Source organism: Perognathus longimembris, chromosome 17, assembly GCF_023159225.1.
Source record: "Perognathus longimembris pacificus isolate PPM17 chromosome 17, ASM2315922v1, whole genome shotgun sequence".
In the NCBI taxonomy this organism is placed as follows: Eukaryota; Metazoa; Chordata; class Mammalia; order Rodentia; family Heteromyidae; genus Perognathus; species Perognathus longimembris.
This window is the reverse complement of record NC_063177.1, coordinates 33,180,694-33,206,181: the sequence shown is the minus strand read 5'-3', so window position 1 is coordinate 33,206,181 and position 25,488 is coordinate 33,180,694. Positions and strand designations below refer to the sequence as shown.

The 25,488-nt window shown below is 40.3% G+C and overlaps 1 protein-coding gene across 2 annotated transcripts; it reads left to right on the top strand.

Annotated features, from left to right (window-relative positions):
* Positions 1–330: 330 nt before the first annotated feature.
* Utp18 (UTP18 small subunit processome component) lies at positions 331–25,241 on the top strand. 2 transcript variants are annotated; one of them, XR_007213784.1, is made up of 15 exons: positions 331–678; positions 2,319–2,431; positions 4,671–4,769; positions 6,049–6,116; positions 7,002–7,090; positions 9,886–10,011; positions 10,113–10,287; positions 12,203–12,303; positions 12,540–12,630; positions 15,688–15,811; positions 17,968–18,142; positions 22,516–22,658; positions 24,288–24,326; positions 24,431–24,551; positions 25,101–25,241. XR_007213784.1 is itself a non-coding variant. In XM_048366556.1 (14 exons), exons 1-13 carry the CDS (start codon positions 331–333, stop codon positions 24,310–24,312), a joined length of 1,677 nt encoding a protein of 558 aa, XP_048222513.1. In that variant the 3' UTR covers positions 24,313–24,326; positions 25,101–25,241. The 2 variants fall into 2 exon arrangements, 1 of the variants encoding a protein (XP_048222513.1); XM_048366556.1 differs by lacking the exon at positions 24,431–24,551.
* Positions 25,242–25,488: the final 247 nt, after the last annotated feature.

Below are 25,488 nucleotides of genomic sequence, written 5' to 3'. Positions count from 1 at the left end.
TTCGGCTCCTCTCGATATGTTGAGTCTGCGAAGTTGCCTCGGAAAAATTTTCCACTACAAGTCACGCCGCTTCCCCCTACACAGGAGGAAGATTGGCTCTCCCCGAGGAACTCCTACACGGGGCGGGGCTGGTGACGGGAGTGGGAGTGACGCAGGAGGGAGGCGGGGGTGAGGTGGGGAGTATCAGTCACGTGGAGACAGGCTGCGCAGGCTCCTTCCGGCTCGTCAGGGTTCCGGCGGCAGCCGCGGCGGCCAGGGCAGGCGTGACGCCTCGGCGCATGCGCGGCGGGGGCTCCACGTGTGCGCCTGCGTTTCTGCTCCAACCCGACAATGCCGCCCGAACGGAGGAGCCGTACGAAACCAGACCGGGGAGCCGGCTCCAGGCCTGACCGAAAGACTCAAAAAAAGCCATATGGGCAAGCCAGACCGAACCGGGGCGGGCTTCCCCGGAAGGCTGCTCAGTCTTCATCCCATCGGATACCTCCGGCCCAGTCGAGCTTGGCGACCGCACTCGAGGCGGCAGCGGCGGCGGCGGAGGCAGAGCGCCGGCTCCGGCAGCGGAACCGCCGGACCTTAGAGGAAGACATACCGGCCGAGGAGCGGTGCTTGGAGGAGCTGGTCTTCGGCGACGTGGAGGAAGATGAGGGCGCACTGCTGCGGCGTCTGCGGGGCTCGCAGGTGAGGGGGGCCTCGGCGCGGCCGGGCGCGTTCCGGAGGGGTGGGCGGTGAGGCCCCGGGGGCGGAGCCTGGCTGACCGGCGGCGGCGTTGGCGAGCGCTCCGGTGTGTGTGTGTGTGTGTGTGCGTGCGTGCGTGTGTGTGCACAGGTGAGAGTGTGCGGAGGGGAGAGGGAAGAGGGGAGCCCGGAACGCGGGCGCCGAGGCTGGGGCTTCCATCGCGCGCTCTCGGCGCCGAGGGCGAGTCTGGGAGGGCGTTGGCTGTGCTTTTTCCCCTCCCGGGAGGGGCCCTAGCTCCTGGTAGGCTGCTGGCGCTCCACAGTTTTTTGTTTTGCAAAGTACGGCTGGCGAGTGCCTGTTAGCAGTCAGCTCCATCATCTTCCGGCTGAACGCTGGGGTGGTCGTTGGATCGATCTCCCACCGCAATTTTTCGCCCGTGTTTCCCGAGTTCCATCTTGTTGATGGAATCAGTTTGTAGACAGAGGCCTGGGAATCTGCATTTTGACCATCTTCCCTTCCCCCCACCCCCCGTTTGATCACGGTATACACCAACTTTTGAGTCCTTTAACAACAAGTATTCTCAAGTCTCTGGATGCCAGAAGTAGACTCTTCCTGACAGTGGGCAAAACCCTGCATAATGGGTTTAAAACTTTTATCTTAAGACATTACTCGTTTTATGCTATATCTGGTTTTTGTGCCAACGTAGAGATTCTGGGCGATGGAAGAGACCCAGCAATGGACAAAACAAACAACAACAAAAATTCTCCCTGCTCTCTTGGAGCTTTTGTAACTAGTAGTGACTGAGATGCAAGGTAAAGCAGATAAATGAAATTTAGGTGTGGTAGTGACAGGTGTTGAGAGAAAGAAAATAAAAGTTTTGGGAAAGGGAAATCAGTTTGTGTAGGGAAGGTATGTGAAGTTTGAGATTGAGTGGCCAAGAAAGCCTGATGGAATTACTGCCTCCCTCTACAAAATTAACGCTCACTTAGGTATCTGCTGCTGATGTCTGTAGCCTTCTTTGGGTGTGATTAGGAGATGGAGGACTGGAAAAATGTGCAGCCGTGTTCACGTTTTATGGTCAGAAGGAATAGACTGTGTCAGTAGAATTTGAAGGATCTTAAACTAGCAATAGGACATTGCTGTCATGTGAGTTGAGGGAAGCCTTAGCTCACTTTATGGAGGTTCTGTGGTTTGAATGTAGATTCCATATTTTGGTATAAAATTTCAAGGAGGTGAGGGTCAGTCACAGTCACGAACAATGGAAAAGAGATGTACCTAAGGATATGAGGTAGGGATTACATTATCTTTAATTCTAATCTGCTTTGGGTCCTGTAATATTTGTGATTTTGTTGTTTGCCTTGCCCCTTTTCTTCATCTGTCCACTTACCTTTGTTCTTGTCTAATAGTCTTTTCAGCATTTTCAGTTTCTCTCTGATGGCTTCATTTTGCCTCACCTTCCATCTGTGCTTGACCCATTTTTTTTTTGTTTCTGTCTCTTGTAATTGCTGTGGCAGCATTTTGTGTTATTTTATCCGAGGACCATAAAAACATGCATTCTACAGGTCTTCAAAGGGCGAAGTTGATGTCTGCTACCATAGGATAGGAAAAACTCAGAGCCTGAATGTGTTTTGTCTTCTGTGTAGGCTCAACATGGTGAAAACTTGGATGATTCTGAAGGAGAGAATGAAACACATGATAAATTTCCCTCTCAGAAGAAGCCAGTATGGGTGGATGAAGAAGATGAAGATGAAGAAATGTAAGTTGCCTGTTGCTTTCAGAATCCATATAGTCACTTTCTCATAAAATGATTCCATCAATGAAATGGAATTTGGAATCCGGGTGAGAAATTGCAGCAGGTGATGAAAATAATGTGACTATTGAAAAGGTAGTTCATAATCCCCTGCTGAGCTTTCTTCCTGTCTGGGTTTGCTAGAGTCGCATTCCACCACTGAACAACACATTTGGCCCATCTGGTCTTTTCTATACAGTGTACACTAGCTTTTAAAAGAACATTGTTTGGACTTAGTGCTGAGCTTGACTCTTTAATTGATCAGTTCCAAACTGAGCATGGACAAGCTTGAAGGCCACCTTTTTTAAATTTGTAAAATAAACATAAATAATAGCAACAGAAGGCTGTTTGGATTAAGAATAGTGCATGTAGATTTTTTAGCATATTATGTCTGATACTGAGTGAAGGCTTAAAAATACTGAGTGCTAGGGCTGGGAATCTGGCTTAGTGGCAAGAGTGCTTGCCTCATATACATGAAGCCCAGGTTTCAATTCCCCAGCACCACATATATAGAAAACGGCCAGAAGTGGCGCTGTGGCTCAAGTGGCAGAGTGCTAGCCTTGAGCAAAAAGAAGCCAGGGACAGTGCTCAGGTCCAGAAAAAAAAAATATTGAGTACCGTGTACTGTATTTTGGCATTTTCTACCTGAAATTATTTTGCAAGTATTTCTGTGTGTAAAAGAAAACACCTACATGCAATTTTAAATGGTTATTGAAGCCCTTGAATGAACCAGTTGTAATTTATGTTGCTGTTGTTGGACAAATACTTTGTATTTCCATTTTTTACATTAGCAGTAAGGTAAAAGTTTTTGTAAATAAACATTTCTTATTCCTTAAGATTCTTTGTGGGTAGAATTATTTGATCATATAGCACAGATACTGCTAGATTGCATACTAGTTTACCTTCTTGGAAAGTGTCCAGTTCTGTCCTTAAGATAGTCAAATCTTTGAGCCATTCTCCTCATCCTTTTCATTATTTTTTGTTTATCTGTTTATCAGTGATGATGCTTGAACTCATGACCAGGCCACTCTTATGTAGCTTTTTTTACTCAAGTCTGGCACTCTGACACTTGAGGTCCATTCCAACTTTTTGGTGGTTAATTGGACATAAGAGTCTCACAGATATTTTTGCCTGGGCTGACTTCAAACCTTGTTTCTCAGATCTCAGCCTTCTAAGTAGCAAGAAATACAGGCATGAGACAGTAGCACCTAGCTGTTCACTATTTTTCTTAAACATTTTTATTTTTATTACTTTTTTTTTTGGACAGTCCTGGGGCTTGAACTCAGGGCCTGTATGCTGTCCCTGAACCTCTTTGTTTCCAAGGCTAACCCTCAACCACTTGAGCCACAGTGCCACTCCAGCTTTTTCTGAGTAGGCTTTTTTTTTGCCAGTCCTGGGCCTTGGACTCTGGGCCTAAGCACTGTCCCTGGCTTCTTTTTGCTCAAGGATAGTACTCTGCCACTTGAGCCACAGCACCACTTCTGGCCATTTTCTATATATACATATGGTGCTGGGGAATAAAACCCAGGGCTTCGTGTATATGAGCAAGCACTCTTGCCACTATGCCATATTCCCAGCCCATTTTCTGAGTAATTTATCAGAGATAAGAGTCTCAAGGACTTTCCTGCCTAGTCTGGCTTTGAACTGTGATCCTCAGATCTCAGCCTCCTGAGCTAGGATTACAGTTGTGATCCATTGGCAAAAAAGCAACTGGCTTTTAAAAATTATCTTTAATAGCTTGTTTTTAACTGGAAAATGTCCTTTATCAGACAACCTTTGTGCATATTTTTTCTTCATGGTATTTTAAAGTTTACTTTTTGTGAATTTAACTCTTATTCTTATCTGGGGTTTATTTTGGAGACTATTTCTAGGTAAGATATGATGAGTGTTCTGAAATACTAGGTCTCTATAAACAGTAATCTGTATGATCTGTAATACTAGAGAACCCAAAGGAAAGAGAATGGAGATTATACATATGAGATATTACACATCTTAAAATCTTTTTTTTTTTTTTGTGGTACTGAGGTTTAAACATAGGGCCTCCTGCAAGTTAGGCAGGTGCTGTACCACTTGAGCTATATCTTCAGCCCTTCCTTACTATCTTAACCTATATTTTCCATTAAATGCTTCGGAAAATACTAAAGGCAGTATCAATTTATGATGACGCTTTAAAATAACTTAAATTTTGCTGTTGTGTATTTTACAGGGTTGACATGAAGAACAATAGGTTTCGGAAAGATATGATGAAAAATGCCACAGAAACTAAACTCTCAAAAGACAAGCTCCAGAAGAGACTCAAAGAAGAGTAAGTGCCACTTTTCACAGGAGGTATATAATCAGCAGGTTACTTTTGTTTTCTCTTGTCTTTGGCCATAGCACCATAACATCCTTCTGATGGTTACATTTGTAGACTTAAATACCCCCCTCCCCCCCACACGAGAACTTTCCCTGAGCTAATTGCTCAAAGAAAATTAAAGATAAACACACAGAAATGGAAGGACAGAGGCTGGTAATATGGCCTAGTGGTATAAGTGCTCGCCTCGTATACACGAAGCCCTGGATTTGATTCCCCAACACCACATATATAGAAAAAGCCAGAGGTGGCGCTGTGGCTCAAGTGGCAAAGTGCTAGCCTTGAGCAAAAAGAAGCCAGGGACAGTGCTCAGGCTCTTGAGTTCAGGCCCCAGGACTGGCAAAAAAAAAAAAAGAAAAAAGAAATGGAAGGACATAGGGTGAACAGATGTTAATACTGTTGGGAAATTTTCTGGGGATTGTAGTACTCAATAATTGTTTTATATATTTTGTCTACTTTTCTAGTAGTTTATAGCTAGTGGTCTGTGTTTGGTGGGTTTTTAAAATTTATTACTATTTTTGTATCATTTTGGGCATGAACTCACACAAGGCTAGTGCTCCACCACTGAGACTTGGCCTTCAGTTGACATTTTTGCAGGTTAATTTAAGTAGTCTCACAGATTCTTCTGCTTGAGCTAGCTTGGAACCTCTGTGAACGAACCTCAGTCCTCACATGGCAGCCACTTGAATAGCTAGGATTGTAGTTAGGAGCCACTGGAACCTGGCTGGTTTGTACTTCTGTGTTAAAAAGTTAAAAATGACTCTTTGTTCTTTTTTAGCTACTTCTAGAACAACTATTATGCTTCTCTTAAAGTTTCTTTTTTTCCCAGGTGTAAGACTCCTATTTTATTCAAATGATACATGATGAAGTTTTGTATATTCTCACTGATTATCATGAATTGTATGTACTCTGGCATTAGTTTGTAACCACAAAGACTACATGGTCTTGAACATCTAGGATGTGTTTATCAGGGCAGACACAAATTTAACAACAAATTTGTGCCTAGATGTTCTGTAGCCAAGATTACTTTAGATAAGTAGAGGTTCATTGACGTTCCCAACATAAGTGGCTTGGGACTGCTTTATATGAATAAAAGAACTTATCTTCTTAAAGCTACTGACTTTGGTGGAAATTCTATACATACTCTCAAGGGCACTTATGTATTTTACATATTGTCGTCTATGAACATGAAAATTATCACAGCATTGTTTTCTTTCTCATTTTTGTTTAGATTTCAACATGCTATGGGAGGAGTACCTGTATGGGCAGAGACTAGTAAGCAAAAAACATCTTCAGATGGTGAGTTGATAGCTTGTTAATCTGTTTGCCTGTTTTGTTATTATTTGAGTTTTCTTACACTCCTTAAAACCTAGTATTTAAGAAGTCTTTTTGTTGTTGTTTTACTTAATGCTCAGATTTTGAAGTCTACCATTTCTCAGAGAGAAGTAATTTTTTAAAATAGTGTAGTGCAGAGATGAGGAATAGCTGCCTGATGGACAGTTGTGAAAATTTAAAACTGGATTTCAGTTATGCAAATTTTTCTTTTACCCATAATCCTACTTGTAGCAGTTTGTGTCCCTGATTGAAAGCCTGGTACTTTACCAGACCTCTGTCACTTAGAGGGCTCTATGGTGCTAGTTTTGGCCTTCTTAGCTCTGTGATGCTTTAAAAAACTGCTCAGCTTCTCAGTTGCTTCCTATACCATCCTCAGTCATGTCTAGGGGACAAGAAGCGTTGTTAGCTTTCTGAAGTTGGATTACACATTTTGCTGACTATGAGCTTTCGGTCAACTGATCTCTTACTCTTAGTTCTTTTGCATGTGCATTTTGTTAACCTAGCTCTGCTGTTCTTTCTGTTCCTAATTTTGACATAATTTTGAGTTGCTCATTTTAAATGAAATTGCTGGCTTTATTTAAACTGTGTTTCACTTCATCTTTAGTCACCATCTGTGTGTTAGTTTTCTATTTCAGAGTCAAGCTTTGATTTTTAACTATGTATGGTAAATGTGATGTCATCATTGTCTTTTCCTTTAAAATGTGTTCTGCTTTGCTTTTACCAGTTGGAACTTTAAAAAGGTGGTTGAGTTTAGAAGGTCCAGAGGGGAATTGCAGTTGGAAATAGAGTAGTTTGAGATAAGGTAAAGGACTGATTCTAAAGTTAGCTTTCTGGTTTTCCCTGACTTAGATGAAAGTGAAGAGGATGATGATGATCTGTTGCAGAGGACTGGGAATTTTATATCCACATCAACTTCTCTTCCACGAGGAATCTTGAAGGTGAGAGTGAGTGAAGTTGGGACTGACTTCTTTTGAAATCTCTTCAGCTCCACAGTCTGTATGTATGGGTTTGTGATACGTATGGGATTAAATGTGGTTGCTCTTGTTTTACTTGGGTAAATATATTTTTTTCTTTTTTCTGTTGCTTTTGCAAAAAAAATATTATCAAGAGGTATGTCCCAGCAATTCTAGGAATCTCTTTTTGCATATCCCTTTGCATTTCCATTGGTAGCACCCTCACCATATTGCTGTCATCTTCCTGGCCCATGTGGTGTAGTTGCTTTGTGACTGGCCTTTATACTTAAACTTTGCCTCCTTCTAAACCATTCTTCATACAGTAGCCAAGTGTCGGTCATGTCACTTTCCATTGCTTTTTGAAACCCTGTGAATTCCTTTCACAGTCTACGCTGCCTTGCATGATCTAGCTTCTGCCCACACGCGTAGCTTCATCTCCTTTTCCTTATTCTCTGCTGGAGCCATATAAATCTTTTTTTCCACAGCACCACTTCTGGCCATTTTCTATATATGTGGTACTGAGGAATCAAACCCAGGGCTTCATGTATACGGGGCAAGCAGTCTTGCCACTAGACCATATTCCCAGCCCCCATACAAATCTTTTATGTGGGTCATTTTTTACCTTGGAACCTTTGTCCTTGTTCTTCCTCCGGCCTGTCCATGCTTTTTTTTTTTCTTTTCACAGAAAGTATTTTTATTCTATTTGTACTATATATGGGAACAGTGTGGAATCTATATTACATAAAGTCAAAGGTAAAAAAAAGGATAACTCATTGGCAGAATGAAAGATCGAAGTATCTTCATTTAAAATTTAAAAGTGGGCTGGGGATATGGCCTAGTGGCAAGAGTGCCTGCTTCATATACATGAGGCCCTGGGTTCGATTCCCCAGCACCACATATATGGAAAACGGCCAGAAGTGGCGCTGTGGCTCAAGTGGCAGAGTGCTAGCCTTGAGCAAAAAGAAGCCAGGGACAGTGCTCAGGCCCTGAGTCCAAGGCCCAGGACTGGCCAAAGGAAAAAAAAAAAAATTTAAAAGTAACTACAGAGAATATCAAACAACAATTGTTCTGGACCCTAAAAAAAAACAACAGTTTTGCCTACTAGAAAAGTCTCTTGAAAGCTCAGATTATGAAGCTGATTTACCATACCAAATTGCTCGCTGGACCCCAGAAAGCTGTGCATGGTCGGTTAAGTGACGGAAGACAATGCGACTAAGCCGCCAGTGCCGCTTTACACCACTAGGATGGGATGTCATAACACATCGATTTCTGAGCGCATTTCTTCTTTTTTTTTTTTTTTGACCAGTCCTGGGCCTTGGACTCAGGGCCTGAGCACTGTCCCTGGCTTCTTCCCGCTCAAGGCTAGCACTCTGCCACTTGAGCCACAGTGCCGCTTCTGGCCGTTTTCTGTATATGTGGTGCTGGGGAATCGAACCTAGGGCCTCATGTATCTGAGGCAGGCACTCTTGCCACTAGGCTATATCCCCAGCCCCAACACATCGATTTCTGATTCTAACAGGACAGCTATCTTGTGGAAGGGCAGCAATTTCTTGATCAGCTACTTCCTGCAGATCTTTTGGCAAGATGGCATTTTTTTGAGTGAGTTGATCCGAAGCCTGTCATCTGCATATTCATAGGCCATTTTCCGTCTTTTTACATCCCGAAGCATTTTCCAGTCTACATAGTAACCTCGAAATTGGCCTGGAACTGATGAAGGAGCCACTGGGAGGAGACGGTTATGGATTTTACTGTCACGATATTTGGCGGACTGGGACCTCAAGTCCCGAGGGCAATTTTGGTAGCCAGAGGTCTGATCTGCTGGAAAGTCCTCACTCAGCACAGAGCCCAGCCTAGGTGTCGCCATATTGTCCGCCGTAAATGAAAAACTGCCTCCGGAAACAGCCTGTCCATTCTTTAAGCACTGCTAGTGGCCAGCTCACTCTCTGTTCAAGTAGCACTTTAGATAATTTTTTTTTTTTTGGCCAGTCCTGGGCCTTGGACTCAGGGCCTGAGCACTGTCCCTGGCTTCTTCCCGCTCAAGGCTAGCACTCTGCCACTTGAGCCACAGCGCCGCTTCTGGCCGTTTTCTGTACATGTGGTGCTGGGGAATCGAACCTAGGGCCTCGTGTATCCGAGGCAGGCACTCTTGCCACTAGGCTATATCCCCAGCCCCTAGATAATTGTTTTGAAATGGTTTATGCTGTTTACATTTTGCCTTTGCCTGGGTGTTTTATTTGGTAATAAGTGCCCACATAGCACAGTGCTTCAATTATATATCTCAAATTGACAGATTTTTCCCCACTATAAAATGACACGTTTTAGATTCTGCTAAGTTACTGACGAGAGCACAGAGCTCTTCAGAGTGAACTTACCTCTATTGAAAATGTAGTTAAATAACTTCACTGGTCCCAAACAAATTTATACTTAATGCTTCATGCTTTCTTTTCCTGGTTTACTCAGACTTTGGAGAACATGGAGGTGTAAAGTCGATCATGTTATGGTAACCAGACCTCCTGCAGTATTCAGTGTCACCACTAGGGACACATGAGTCTCTAGGGGAGCATTTCATATTTGTACCTTAACAGAAGGATCTGTCTTAATGCTATTTAATTCCTTGATTCCATGTGGTAAACATGGATCCTTGTAGTTGTAGAGACTGTAGTTGGTGCCACAGTTGTTGCTTTTGGCTACAGTTCTTTTCTGTTGTAACCATAACATTTGTTTCTCTATATATTCTATGTTATTTGTGTTGATAAGTTTTTTGCTTTATTTTTCTGCAGATGAAGAACTGCCAGCAGGCTAATGCTGAACGGCCTACCACGGCTCGGATCTCCTCAGTTCAGTTCCATCCTTGTGCTCAGGTGGTGATGGTTGCTGGGTTAGATAATTCTATTTCACTCTTTCAGGTATGCATTTTAAGTGAAGGCTTGTAATGTGATAAAGTTTTACTACCAGCATATAGAATCTGTAGATAAAACCAAAAGAAACATTTTGTACTTTCTTACAGGTTGATGGCAAAACAAATCCTAAAATCCAGAGCATCTATTTGGACAGGTTTCCAATCTATAAGGCCTGTTTTACCGCAAATGGAGAAGAGGTTCTAGCCACAAGTGTTCATAGTAAAGTTCTTTATGTCTATGATATGCTAGCTGGAAAGTTAATTCCTGTGCATCAAGTGAGAGGTAAGATTTCTGTTGAGCTCACAATCAGTTCCTTCACCCCCAACAAGCTGAGTTCATTTTAACAGTAATTATAACCAACCACTTTTTCACCTCAGAGGAATCTTAAAGAATATTCAGTTACAACATCTGCAAAATGTCATTTTATTGAGATAATGTATTTGAATGAACGAAAATAGTGAGCTGGCTTTTTTTCTTAAGCATTTACAGCGTGACCATAATTTACAAAAATACCACTCTAGAATGCAGTTTCAGATTCTTGGTTGTAAAGTTAGCAATTGAGGCAGCAGATAACATAAGCTTGGGAGCTAGATGACCCAGGTTTTAGCTCCTGGATGGACACATTGTTTCATTTCATTGATAGAAAGGAATTAGATGTCATCCATTTCTCTGTTTTATTGTAATTTTTACTAATACTTGAAATAAGGTGCTTCTTTTGAAGGTGTTTGTGTCCTTTTTTTTTTTTTTTTTTTTTTTTGCTGGTTCTAGTCCTTGAACTCAGGGCCTGAGTTCTGTCTCTGATCCTCTTTGTGCTCAAGGCCTCAGGGCCACTTCCAGCTTTTTCTGAGTAGTTTATTGGAGGTAAGAGTCTCATGGACTTTTCTGCCCTGGCTGATCCTTAGATCTCAGACTCTTGAGTAGCAAGGATTACAGGCATGAGCCACTGGTGCCCAGCTTTGTGTCTTTTTTCTTTTTTAAAGAGTAAAATAATGTAAAAAGTAAAATGTTTTTATCAGTGAAGATTTATTTGCTCTCTACCTTACCAATCTTTTCTTTTTTTTTTTTTGCCAGTCCTGGGTCTTGAACTCAGAGCCTGAGCACTGTCCCTGGCTTCTTTTTGCTCAAGGCTAGCACTCTACCATTTGAGCCACAGTGCCCTACCTGGCTTTTTCTATATATGTGGAACTGAGGAGTTGAACACAGAGCTTCATGTATATGAGGCAAGCACTTTACCACTAGGTCATATTCCCAGCCCTTACCCATCCTTTTGTGTATCCTTCTATTTATGTTACCACAAACTACAGTGATAGCTCACTCATGATTGTTTTGGGAACCAATGCCATTAATGAGGTGGGCTGGGTTAATGTCATAAATCTGGGAAGTAGTGTTGGAATAAGCCACAGCTCACAGGCAGTTTTGTTACACTGCATACATGTCTATAAAAGGACAAGAGTAGCTCTTTATAACTATATATCTGCTTGCCATTGACTGAATAAGGACAACTTCTGAAATATCTATGGTGCTTATCTTCATTATTTGCACTCTTCATTGTGTTCTCCAACACCCTTCATGATCCTTTCTTAGTAGGATCTTGGTTTATCTAATTGTGCTTTGAGCCAGGGTTTCTCAGACGTTAATGTGCATATGAGTTTACCTTGGTGTCTCAAGGTTGCAATTACAATTCTGTAGGTATGAAATATTTCTGATTCAGCATGTATCATTTATTCTTAACATTTGGAAAATTAGTTGTTTACTATTTGAAGAGCTGAATCTGTGGTTTCCAATTAAAATGGTGAATGTTAATGACAACAAGTTTATCGAGCATTTTGCTTGGGTCCTTTTTGGTGATCCATATTTTTTTAATTTTTAATTTTTTGCCTGTCGTGGGGCTTGGACTCAGCACTGAGTATTGAGCCTGAGCATTGTCCCTGACTTCTTTTTGATCAGGCTAACACTCTATCACTTGAGCCACAGAGCCACTTCCAACTTTTTCTATTTATGTGGTGCTGAGAAATGGAACCCAGGGCTTCTTGCATGCAAGGCAAACTCTCTACCACTAAGCCACATTCCCAGCCTCTCATAGGGTTTTGCTCAGTCATGACATCGTGACATTTTAAAAGGTTTCAGTTGTCAGTAGGTGATAGCTTTATTGAAACTTACATTAAACCTTATTTAATTGATTCATCTCCTTTCATAGGTTTGAAAGAGAAAGTAGTGAGACGCTTTGAAGTCTCCCCAGATGGATCCTTCTTGCTCATAAATGGTATTGCTGGATATTCTCATTTACTGTCAATGAAGGTAAAACATTAGCTGCTTCTTGTTCTTGTTGAGTTAGATATTACTTTTAATATCAGGGTTAAGGATAGTCTTGAACCCTAAATGTGCTCTCTTGAATCTTCTTAGTAGAGGGGCTTTGGAGGAAATTGTGGGAAAGTTGGTGGAAAATCTTGATGGTCAGAAAAAGAGACCAAATTAGCTTCTAGAAACTAGAGATTAATCTACTAACATTTGGCAAACAATATGTATTATTTTAGACCAAGGAGCTGATTGGTAGCATGAAGATTAATGGAAGAGTATCAGCATGTACTTTCTCTTCAGATAGTAAGAAAATATACACTTCTTCTGGTAAGTTAATGAAAAGAGAAAAGCTTTGGATGTGTTGTGTCAAATTTAACAACAAATGACTTGATATTTCTTTAAGTTTCTTTGTTTTAGTAAAAAGATCAGATTGCATTTTGTTTTGTTTTGTTTTTTGCCAGTCCTGGGGCTTGGACTCAGGGCCTGAGCACTGTCCTGGCTTCTTTTTTTTTTGCTCAAGGCTGGCACTCTGCCACTTGAGCCACAGCGCCACTTCTGGCCATTTTCTGTATATGTGGTGCTGGGGAATCGAGCCCAGGGCCTCATGTATATGAGGCAGGCACTCTTGCCACTAGGCCATATCCCCAGCCCCTCAGATTGCATTTTATAACTAACTTTTTGTGCCTTTTACCTCCTCATTTACTAAATAGTAATAGCGAAGGACTAGCCATCTTCAACATGCAATCTTAGCATATTCACTGCTACTGATTTGTCAAGGAAGTAGTTGGAACTGAAATTTGCTGAGATCTCATTGAAGTGGGGAATAAGGGAACATACAGAAGGGTGAACTTTGGAACAGTATTCACAGAAAAGGAAGGGATGTGTAGGGAATGAGGAGTCATCTTTGAGGTGGCTGTAGGGTGGATTACAACTGTGTATAGTGGGATAGGAAAGAGGGATATCATCAAAATCAAGTGGACAAGAGTGAAAAAATAAAATGAAGACTGATTTTCACAGATGGCCTTTGCCTACATGGAAGAGTGTGTGTGTGTGTGTGTGTGTGTGTGTGTGTGTGTGTATGTGTGCGCATGCATGCGTGGACACGTGCCAGTCTTGGGTCTTGAACTCAGCCTGAGCAGTGTTCTGAGCTCTTTTTTTTTTTTTTTTTTTTTTTTTTTTTTGCCAATCCTGAGGACTGAACTCAGGGCCTGAGCATTGTTCCTGGCTTCTTTATACTCAAGCCTAGCATTCTGCGACAGTCACTTCTGGCTTTTTTGTTGTTGTTTTTGCCAGTCCTGGGCTTTGGACTCAGGACCTGAGCACTGTTCTTTGCTTCTTTTTGCTCAAGGCAAGCACTCTACCACTTGAGCCACAGCGCCACTTCTGGCTTTTTCTATATATGTGGTGCTGAGGAATCGAACCCAGGGCTTCATGTATATGAGTCAAGCACTCTAGCCACTAGGCCATTTTCCCAGCCCCCCCCCTTTTTTTTTCTCTATGTATGTGATACTGAGGAATTGAACCTAGGGCTTCATGTATGCGAGGCAAGTACTCTACCACTAGGCTATATTCCCAGCCCCTGAGCTTTCTTTCTTTTTTTTGTCCAGTACTGGGGCTTGAACTCAGGGCCTGAGCACTGTCCCTGGCTTCTTTTTGCTCAAGGCTAGCACTCTGCCACTTGAGCCACAGTGCCACTTCTGGTTTTTTTTATATATGTGGTGCTGAGGAATCGAACCCAGGGCTTCATTTATATGAGGCGAGCACTTTTGCCACTAGGCCATATTCCCAGCCCCATGTTCTGAGCTTTCTTTAAAGCTCAAGTGTTCCTTTAGGTGACTAATTGGTGATGAGAGTTAATAGGACTTACCTACCTGGGCTGGTTTTGAATAGCTAAGATTACAGGTGTGAGCCACTGGCCCTAACTTAGTATCTTTTTATCTTGCCCACATAATTCTTCTTTCTTTAAATTATTTGTGCGTATGGATAATAGCACTCCTTATTATTGAAATGATGTAGAAATAGGTAAATTGAATATACTAAGTTAAATGACAAGTTACTTGAGTCTGGATCAGTTCTTGTGTTTTGTTCTGTTTTTGTCTTTTGTTTTCTTTTTCTTTTTTTTTTTTTTTTGGTAGTATTAGGGTTTGAACTTGGGTCCTTGGCTTGCTAGCTTATTTTTCTTCTTCGTTATTATCAATAAATTTGTTATGTAAAACTCCTAGCCTCTGTTTTAGGTACTGTAATTACTTTTTGTAGTGCTTTTTTGTTGTTGTTTTGTTTTTTCCAAATTTGTGCTTCAGTAATTTAAGTGGAATATAGAAACTTTTTCCAAAAGCCTCACTCAAACTGAGTTTGTAATTTTTCACTGTAAGCCTGAAGATGTTTATTTTTGATTATCCTAAGACAAGTCTTGAAACTAGATTCTTTTTTGTGCCAGCCCTTGGGGCCTTGGCACTGTCCCTGAGCTTTTTTGCTCGAGGCTAGCATTCTACTACTTGAGCCACTGTCCTATTTCTGGCTTTTTGGTGGTTAATATATAGTCTCGAGGACTTTGAACCATGACCCCTCAGATCTCAGCCTCCTGAATAGCTAGGATTACAGACATGAGCCATCAGTGCCTGGCTAGGTTCTTTTTTGTTTTTCTAAATTAATTTCTTTTGTCTTATATTAGTTACACAAGAGAGATTTCATTGTTACTTCGCCACAAGCTTATGCTGTGTTTCAGTCACAGCCCTCAGTCATACTCTTTGTACCTCTCTCTCCCAAAAAATAACATCCCCAAGATTCCTTGTCTTATTTTCATAGTTTGAAATAATCTATTTTGACACTATTTAACACCAAGGATATATATTTTAAAGGACATTTATATATGTATATAAGGATATATATATTAACTTTTTTATTATCTTTAAGTAGTTGTACAAAGCAGGTGCCATTTAACAAAGCAATTTATGAATACAGTGCATCTTGATCAGTAAACCCCTTCAACAGTCTCACCCCCCCCTTGTACCCACACCTTAATTTTATGGTATATGCAATGAATTAAAGTCTTTACTTTGTTTTCCTCCTTTTCCCTGTTTTGTTCATCTACCCGCCAGTCCTTGGCCCTGTCCCCTTTGCCTGTACAGTGATCTGTCGCCTATCATGGGAATTATGTTTGGGGGGGGGGCACAATATGTGAAAATCTGCATTATATATAGTCATCCCTCTCTATATCGGGGTTCACTTATTGCTGTTTTATGGATTTTCACCTATCATGGGGTCTCTAGAATGTAACTCCCGCAATAGGTGAGGGCTCACTATTTCCTTATTTTTTAAAAAACCCTACAATAAAGTGAAGCTGCAATAAGCAAAATTAACCAAGCTGTTGTTTGGATCTTTCAGCGGATGGCGAAGTTTATATTTGGGACGTGAACTCTAGGAGGTGCCTTAACAGATTCGTTGATGAAGGCAATTTATGTGCATTAAGCATTGCCACATCAAGGAATGGACAGTATGTCGCTTGTGGGTGAGTAGAGGTTCATGACACCTAAATCACGTTGTGCTAATGAGAAAAATTTAGGAATTAAATATACTGTAAGTAGTTTTGTGTATGAGCAATGTAGTAGTATGAAATTGGTAAACCCACATGAGCCTTTGGCTTTGTCTTGATGTAGTTTTTAATTTGTATGCTTATAAAATTATGTGTTCATATAACTGAATTTACATTTTGATTTAATAATGTTATGTTAATGAGTGTTTCTCAGATATTTTGCAAAGATAATGCTAAACTACCTTAAATCATTGTATATTTCCCTATATTTAAAGTACTCGTTTGGTCTCATATTGTTTTCTTCATATTTTCATTTTCTTGCTATTGATGGGGTGGTAGAATAAATCAACTTTAGATTGAAGTCTTTATTTTTTTTGTGTGCCAGTTCTAGGTCTTGAACTCAGAGCCTGGGCACTGTCCCTGAGCTTTTTTTGCCCAAGGCTAGCACTCTACCTTGTGAGCCACAGCGCCACTTTTGGCCTTTTCTGTTTACTGTTTACTTTTACGTTTTCTGTTTTACTGAGGAATTGAACCTGGGGCTTCACGCATGCTAGGCAAGCAATTCCTAGACCTTAGTTATTTTTAAATATAATCTTAGGTTTATGTCTAGGCTAGCCTAGACCACATTCTATTTACACTTCCTGCATAGCTAGGATGATAGGTGTATGCTACCATGCCAAGATTTTATTGGTTAAGATGTTTTGCCTAGGCTACCCCCAAGCCATGATCCTCTCTTATGTATCTTATGTATCTCTTATGTGGCTGGGATTATGGACATAGTCCATTACATCTTGCTTCTGTGTGTTTGAGCTTCTACCATCATCACTACATGCTGGTGGTTCCTTGTCCCAGTTCATAAGGGACATTGTTCCGGCTAATTAATGGCCATCTCCTGTTTTGGAAGTTCTTTGTATAAAGAACACTCTGAACTTGCTGGTGGATTAACTACTCTAGGATTAGGAGTCTACTTCTGACGAGGGCACTGTGGTTAAGGTGGAAAGTTAACAGTCATGTTGTCCCTTCAGTCAGTTGGCAGTTTTACATCATACCACCACATTGGGGATTAGGAGGGCAGCATAAGCTTTGGAGGACAAATTATAATTGTGAGTCATGTAAGCTTACAGTTATTTAAGAAGTAATTGAATCAGATGAGAAAATGTATATGTGTAAGTAGTTGGAAAGCTTTAAAGCATTAAATAATTCTTGACATTTTGTTTATGTGTTGGCTATAGTTAAGGCTTTTATAAAAGGGGAGTAGGTTTAGTTCCTTTTGGCAGGTGAGGTCACATTATTTGCCCCCTGGAGAGAACATAGAAATGAGGCTCCCATCTTAAAATGCAGAGCAGGCCCCGCTAGACTGCTAGAGCCTTGCTTTTGGACTTTTCTGCCTCCAAAATTATGTGTGAAAAAAATTTCTATCTTCTATTTATTATTACCCAGTTTATATATTTTGTTATAGCAACAGCGGGCTAAGGTAGTTTTAATTCATTATCTGCCTTTTTATGCTCTTAACATTACATTGAAACAAAAAATGTTTATATAAAGTTCTTGTCTGTACTGATTTTATAAGTGATTCGCTAACATTATTTGCTTTTACAATTCATTGCTAATAAACAGTTAAACTTGGAGTAAATAATTTCTATAACACTTGACTGTAGTGTTCCTAGTAAAGCTAAGCTAAGGATTCCCACAGGTACAATAAAGAAAGAGAGAAGGAGCTGTCAGTGGGGAAAGGCAGTTGCTTTTCACACATTAGGCAGGAAGCATTATGATTGTGAGAATGGTGGTCTTGATCTCTTTTGTTCAACATTGTGTCCTAAGCACTCAAAATACTGCCTGGCATTGAGTTGCCATTAGTAGACATTTATCAGGGGAATGAGTATAATAGAGATTCCGTGTTTTCCTGTATTTTTTTTTTTAAGCTGGACATAAGCTGACAAAAGCTGAGTTAGCTAAGAGCTTTGCAAGACTGGAGTGGAACTGATAGAATTTGTTTTGCCATGAACTCGCTGCTGGGTTCTCTTTAACACACTTTTTCTAAACACTAGTTTGTGGGTTCAAATTTGTGTTCACTTAGGTTGTGAAAGCCCTTTTACTTGTTTTAAAATATTTATTTCCTGTTGTCTTTGCAGTTCTAGTTCTGGAGTGGTAAACATATACAATCAAGATTCCTGTCTCCAAGAAACAAACCCAAAGCCAATAAAAGCTATAATGAACCTGGTTACTGGTGTTACTTCTCTGACCTTCAATCCCACTACAGAAATCTTGGCAATAGCCTCAAGAAAAATGAAAGAAGCTGTCAGATTGGTAATATTCCTTTACCCTTTATCATTGATAATTTCAAAATTTAAGCTGAAAACACAAATGAAGTCACAACAGAAAAGTAGAATTGTAGATTATTTTTAGAAATGACTTGTCACTCTTTTGTAATTATTAGCATTGTAGTTTTTGGCACAATTAACCACCAAATTTCTATTGTCAGTTCTTTTGGGAAAGCTAAACTATCCATTCTCAACATTTCTTAGGTGGTAGTCCTCACTTTCAGAAATGTCTTTCAGCATATAAGTTAAAAAACATACTTAAGGCAAATACCCCATCACTCTACAATTTTATCTACTTTTTTCTTCTGGTGTCAGGGCTGGAACTTGGTCTTGCACTCTCCTTTAGCTCATGGCTGATACCCTATCACTTAAGCCATGCTCCCAGCTCAGCTTTTTTTTTGTTTGTTTTGTTTTTTGGGCCAGTCCTGGGCCTTGGACTCAGGACCTGAGCACTGTCCCTGGCTTCTTCCCGCTCAAGGCTAGCACTCTGCCACTTGAGCCACAGCGCCGCTTCTGGCCGTTTTCTGTATATGTGGTGCTGGGGAATCGAACCTAGGGCCTCGTGTATCCGAGGCAGGCACTCTTGCCACTAGGCTATATCCCCAGCCCCCCAGCTCAGCTTTTTGCTGACTAACTAGAGATGGAGTCTCATGGACATTTCTACCTGGGTTGGCTTTGAACTGCAATACTTTTAAATCTCAGCCTCCTGAATAACTGGGATTGCAGGTATGAGCTACCACTGTCTGGCTTTTCTTTACTTTTTTTTTGGTACCAGTCCTGGGGCTTGAACTCAGGGCCTGGGCACTCACTGTCTCTGAGTTTCTTTTTGCTCAAGGCTAGCACTCTACCACTTGAGCCACAGTGCCACTTCCTGGGTTTTTTTGTCTATATGGTACTGAGGAATCAAACCCAGGGCTTCATGCCTTCGAGGCAAGAACTCTACCACTAAGCCACATTCCCAGTCCTCTTTACTTGGTTTTTAAACACCTACTTTAATGGAGTGGAGGCAGTGCTTAGATTTCAAGAATAAATTGAAATTCAAAATAACTTACCTAAAATACTTTAATTCAGATAATTAGATAGTTGCTTTAAAATACCTGTGTCAGTAGTCCGCAGGATCATCTCAGGTTTGTGAGTTTCTAGAAGGACTCGGAATTCTGTGTGTGACTATATTCTTGGCTGAGAAATGATCAAAAGGATGCAAGCAAAATGAGCAAAGGGAAGAGCTGCATGGGGTGAAGACTGGACAAAACTAGATGCAGCCCACCAGGAGCCATCTTTCTTTTCTTTTTTTTTTGGCCAGTCCTGGGGCTTGGACTCAGAGCCTGAGCACTGCCCCTGGCGTCTTTTTGCTCAAGGCTAGCACTCTGCCACTTGAGCCACAGCGCCACTTCTGGCCATTTTTTGTATATGTGGTGCTGGGGAATCAAACCCAGGGCCTCATGTATACTAGGCAAGCACTCTTGCCACTAGGCCATATCCCCAGCCTTTTTTTTTTTTTTTGGCCAGTTCTGGGCCTTGGACTCAGGGCCTGAGCACTGTCCTTGGCTTCTTTTTGCTCAAGGCTAGCACTCTGGCACTTGAGCCACAGCGCCACCTCTGGCCATTTTCTATATATGTGGTGCTGGGGAATTGAACCTAGGGCTTCATGAATATGAGGCAAGCACTCTTGCCACTAGGCCATATTCCCCAGGAGCCATCTTTGACTGTTCATACAGGACATGTTTGATTGCTGAGCCATCTTTGACTGTTCACACAGGACATGTTTGATTGCTCTAGCCAGAGAGATGTTAGACATTTACCTAGGCTCATCAGAGATGTAATACTCAAGAATTTTATTTGGGGTTCCTGGCAGCACCCTGTGCCTAGTATTTACCAAAATGCCAGGTGTTAGCATAAAAGTTGCATAGAAGTATTTATAAGTCATATTCCCAGACACTATCCAGGGGTCACACTTGTAAATAAGTCTTTGTGAGGATACTGGCTGTAGTGTTGGTTTAACTCCTTTGGGCCTAATACTGGAGCTCATTTTATGTCACTCTTAACTCTGAAATTCTATATTCATCATATAGAACTAATTTCATCATTTAGCAATTATTCTAGATACACAGATGGCAGAATAGAATTTGAATAGTGGTACTGCATGGTACTATTTGTACTGTCGGTTTATAGTTTTCAAATTTTATCTTGTTTACTCACAAAAGCTTCACATACTGGAAAGCTTCATCATATTTTGTTTATTTACCAAGAACTCTCACAGTTTTGACTTGAATAACAGTCCCTTAGAAGATTAACTTTCTCAGAGTCCCCAGTTAGTAAAAGGAAGAATTGTAGTTCTGATTCTGTACTTGGTTACACTACTGACAGGAGTTTTATATTTGGCAGTTAGTGCAAAGAGAAGCTGAAGCTCCTGCCTTTGTTACTGTCTATGGGATATCTTGTGATTCTGTATAAAATTTTCCTTAGAAAGTATTCTGCTGGGGAAGAAAAAATATGAAAAATAAGAGTTTTTGCATTTTATGGCCTTGTTCAGTGAATCATTTGATAATTGAGAATGTTCGAATTTGAGGTAGCTTTTAAAATCCCTGTTTTTCTCCTGGCACATACTAACCTTTTGTCAATTTAATGATAGTAAATAGTTTGAGGAAACAATAGGATCTGTATCCTGTTGATATAATATATTCTGTAAGATGCACAATAGTTAGTTCTGCCTAGTTTGCTACAGTAATCATGATAGCCTTTATGTTTTTTATTGTGGTAAAATCACACAAGGAATTCATTAGTAACAGCCAAATCACATTTTTAAAATGGTAGTCAACCATAATATCTAATGGAAGGAAGCCAGGCATAACAGCTTCCGAAAGCCTCAGTGAAACCATGTTGGTATCATTAAATGCAATTGCTTATAATGATCCAAGCAGTTTTGTTATCCCAGCACAAAGCTGTGAATATAAAACAAAGCTGTTGCATCAGTAGGAAACTCAAATGAACATATCCATAATCTTGGATGTTGTAGAAAGTTACAGAATTTCTTTTTTGATGTTTTTAAATTGTATTTTTTTACTTAAGTAGTTGTACAAAGGAGTTTATTCAGTTTATGAGTACAGTTCATCTTGAGTTAATGTTACCCCTTTCGTCATTCTTCCTATTCCCTCCAACTCTCCAGAATTTCTTATTCCATAAATCAAAAAATAACTTGTTAGATTTTATCCATCCACAGATTGGATGAGGACTTGTCAAGACATGAGTCCATTTTCCTCAGAAGTAGACTTTACTCCATCTCATACATAGTCTAGGTTTGCATGGATCTTTTGGCTTTCTAAATCAGAATACAGTTTCAGTGGCTTAATCAGGTTTTCATGATTCAACTCTCCTTTGAGAAGAGATAGCAAAGGTAAAGGGGTTTATCATGTTGAAAAATGAAAGTGTAAAAAGTCTTAATATACTGGAAAATGATGTGACCCACCCCCCTTAGATTTCAGTAAAATCAAATACTTCATAAGGTAAAATGTTTATTCCCTGTGATGATATTTTAGTGTTTCCTTTTTTTTGTGTGTGTGCCGATCTCTTAAACTCAGGGCCTGGGTGTTTACCCTGAGTTTTTTTGCACGAGGCTTGCCATCTGCCACTTGATCCACAGCTCCACTTCCAGGTTTTTCTGAGTAGTTTGTTTGAGATAAGAGTCTCATGGACTTTCCTGCTCTGGCTGGCTTCAACCTATGATCCTTGAATCTCAGCTTCCTGAGTAGCTAGGATTGACCAGTATGAGCCACCAATGTCCACTTTGATTTTAGTATTTACTATGGGCATGAAGCAAGAACTTTAATGGGTACTGTCATTGACTTTCCACTTTAGTCTGTTCATTCACTTGTTCAGCAAGTATCTTAATCTCCAGTTACCAGGCTAGATGCTGCATCTTCTCTCCTTCTCACTCAATACAAATACAATGTTATAATTAATATAATTAATATATATATATATTTTTTTGGCCAGTCCTGGGCCTTGGACTCAGGGCCTGAGCACTGTCCCTGGCTTCTTTTTTTTTTTTTTTTTTTGCTCAAGGCTAGCACTCTGCCACTTGAGCCACAGCGCCGCTTCTGGCCGTTTTCTGTATATGTGGTGCTGGGGAATCGAACCTAGGGCCTCGTGTATCCGAGGCAGGCACTCTTGCCACGAGGCTATATCCCCAGCCCTATAATTAATAATTTTGAAACACTTTGCTATATTTGGAGAGCAGCACTTCCATGTATGCTGCAATGAAAAGGAACCTCATGTTCTAACAAAAAGATAGAACGAAATATAAAAGATAGGAAAGATGAGTTCCCACTTTTGTAATTTAAGGCTTTTTATGATCTGCAGGTTCATCTTCCCTCTTGTACGGTATTTTCTAACTTCCCAGTTGCTAAGAAGAAGACTATTTCTCGTGTCCAAACCATGGATTTTTCTCCCAGAAGTGGATATTTTGCTGTGGGGAATGAGAAGGGCAAAGCCCTGATGTATAGGTAGGTATTATTTATGTTTAAAAGTCAGATATGTAGGAAACTGCTTTTGAAATGTGAAGAGTTACTATGTGTTCTTGGTCTTTACAGCTTATGGATTCCACAATTATGGAGCATTTACTAGCTGTGCTAGTAAGTGAACTAGGTTGAACTGGTTTTGCTGATTAGGTATTTCCTGGATCATAATTTGATGCTTTGGAGAAAACTTAATAGTTTCCCCTATAATTTGAGGCCTTAGGACCCTCCAGAATGTCAGTTAGCTAATGTTGCATTTTTCTATCATGAACTGTCACTAGCAAAAAAGTTCATCTGACAAGTGAAATCCTTATGAGTGAAGTTTGTATATGTAATTTTTTTTTCCTGGAACACTGTCATTTGAGAATGTCAAATTCAGAGGAAGTGAACAGTTTAATAATATGAGTACTTTCTTGGGTGATTTAGCCTTTGCTGATATGTTGAGTCATTGTTTACGAGGGCTTTTGCTTGTTTGTTTTAAATAGGTGCTTCTTTCCCTACAGATATAAGCCAGCTATAAATAAGGATGTTAGCCACAGAATATCAAAAAATTACATGCTTTGTCCAGGTTTCTTTTCTTCACCCAACATATTTGGCTAGAAAACAGGAACAATCTAGTTGGCATTGTTGGTAGACGATATAATTGACAAGGTAGAGTTTCAGGGAGAACTAAAGAGCTATGTAGGAAACCTGTGACTTAAATCACACTCTCCTTTCCTTGCCCTTAATTGGCTGTTCTAGTTAGCAACTGAACTTCGTTTTTACTAACTGGAACTTGATTTTTACGTGTGAATGCTTCAGGGAAGGCCTGCAGGATGAGGGAAAGGAAGAATGTAAATTGTTTTTGGAGAGATCCTTGTAAAAAGAAAATGTAGGAAAAACATTGTTGACTAAAATTCTACTTTGAAAACAAATTATAGCAGGATAATTCTATTTTGGTTCAGTTTGGGAGTGGTTCTATTTTAAATACAGATTTTACAGAGATAGATTGTTACGACATATAGAAATAATGTTGAGCGAGGCAAGCCTAGAACACAGAAAACAAAGTGGCACGATCTCCTTGATATATGACTGTCAAGGTTGGGGGAGGGGTAGACAGTAGAGACCAGGTCTGCGAAACAAAAAACTTCTTGTCAAATGGTATTTCCCACAGGTTTGGGTCAGCGACCTTAAACATTATGTAACTAAAACCAAACAACTACTCAACATATAAAGGTCAAAAATAGACCTCTTAGTGGATCACAATAACTCAAAAGCTATGTATGTATGATCATATAAGACAAGGATAAGCAAACTATTGTTGACGTTATATTTAAAGTTCTAGGTGAATTTCCTTTGGCGTATGCCACATGGCTACTGTATATGTTTTTGGTACACTGTATATTGTATATATGTCTACCTGATCTAGGGAAGGGAAAGAAAAACAGGGTGTAAGATATCACAAGAAATGTACACACTGCCCTATTATGTAACTGTACCCCTTTTGCACAACACTTTGTCAACAAAATTTAATTAATAAATTAAAAAAAAAGAAATGCTACTTTTTAAGTGCTATTCCATGATCAGATTGACTATGGATGATTACAAAGCTGGGTTTTTCTCTTTTTTTCTCTTCAGGTTGCACCATTTTTCGGACTTCTAAAAAGATTCTTTGAAGTAAGAAAATTCTATTTTACAAATGCTACAGGTTGTAAGGTTATACAAATGCTGTCTCTTGGCAGAGGTACCACATTAGCTCAGCTTTGTTTCTCTGCTCCTAGGTTGCTGCATCCTCAGTTAGGGGAGTGGCGTGGAAGTAGAGCAGGAGCTGTCTAGCCGGACCTGAGCCTCCCTTGGGAATTTCTTACCCAAATCACAACAATCTGCCTCTGTTCTTTTGAGGTCAGATCTCTAATATTGTACTCAGTAATTGTCATCAAAATTGTAATTACTGAACATGTTTAATCCGTAGAGGAAAATAGGCTTAGCAGAAATAGAAATGTACAGATACAGCCGCAGCTTGAATGAGCTTAAACCTCATATTATGTAGATGTTTCCTGGGAGATTGATTACTGAGTGGCTTACCTGTGAAGTAGGGCATGTGGATGGCTATTTGTTTTGTGTCCCAGTATTTAAAACATTGGGCATGCTTTCCTTATGGCTGGATCCCTGACCTGATAATGGTGGATCTTGCAGTCAGCCTGTTCCCCATAGTTGTTTGCTTGGTCTTAGTTGTTTCAGATTCATGAAGAATCTGAAGAAGTGTGGATAGATCTAGCCTAGGGAAAAGAATTTGTATAGATGGGAGGAATTGTGAACAGTGCAATTGCTCACAGTTGTGAGGGGAAACAGTCCAGCAATTCTGTCTTAAAATTAGAATGTTAGGACATGTTGCTTGTGATTACTAGCAGCTATAAATCAGGTGTATAATTTCTTCTTTTCTTTCCTCAGATCCAGTTGAGTCACTGAGGAAAAAAAAGCCTGTCCCAGTACATCTCAGAAACTTTTCAGGATATATATGAATGATGATTTTTGGAGTCAGCTCTGCTTAAGTTAGCAACCATGTCTTAATAAACAGCAAGTTTTGTTTGACAATAAGTGCTTGTTTTCTTTCTCTTTCATCTGTACACACACACACACACACACACACACACACACACACACACACACACCACAATTTGGCTGTATATATTTTAAAACTAAACAGGAGAAATTGGAGACAATTGTCTTTAGCCCAAAGTAATATAGGCAGATAATTCTCACACTTCCCAGTTAACTCTGATTAATATTTTCCCCTTTCTGCATAGATCTCACTATAGGTGTTGGAGTATTAACCGAT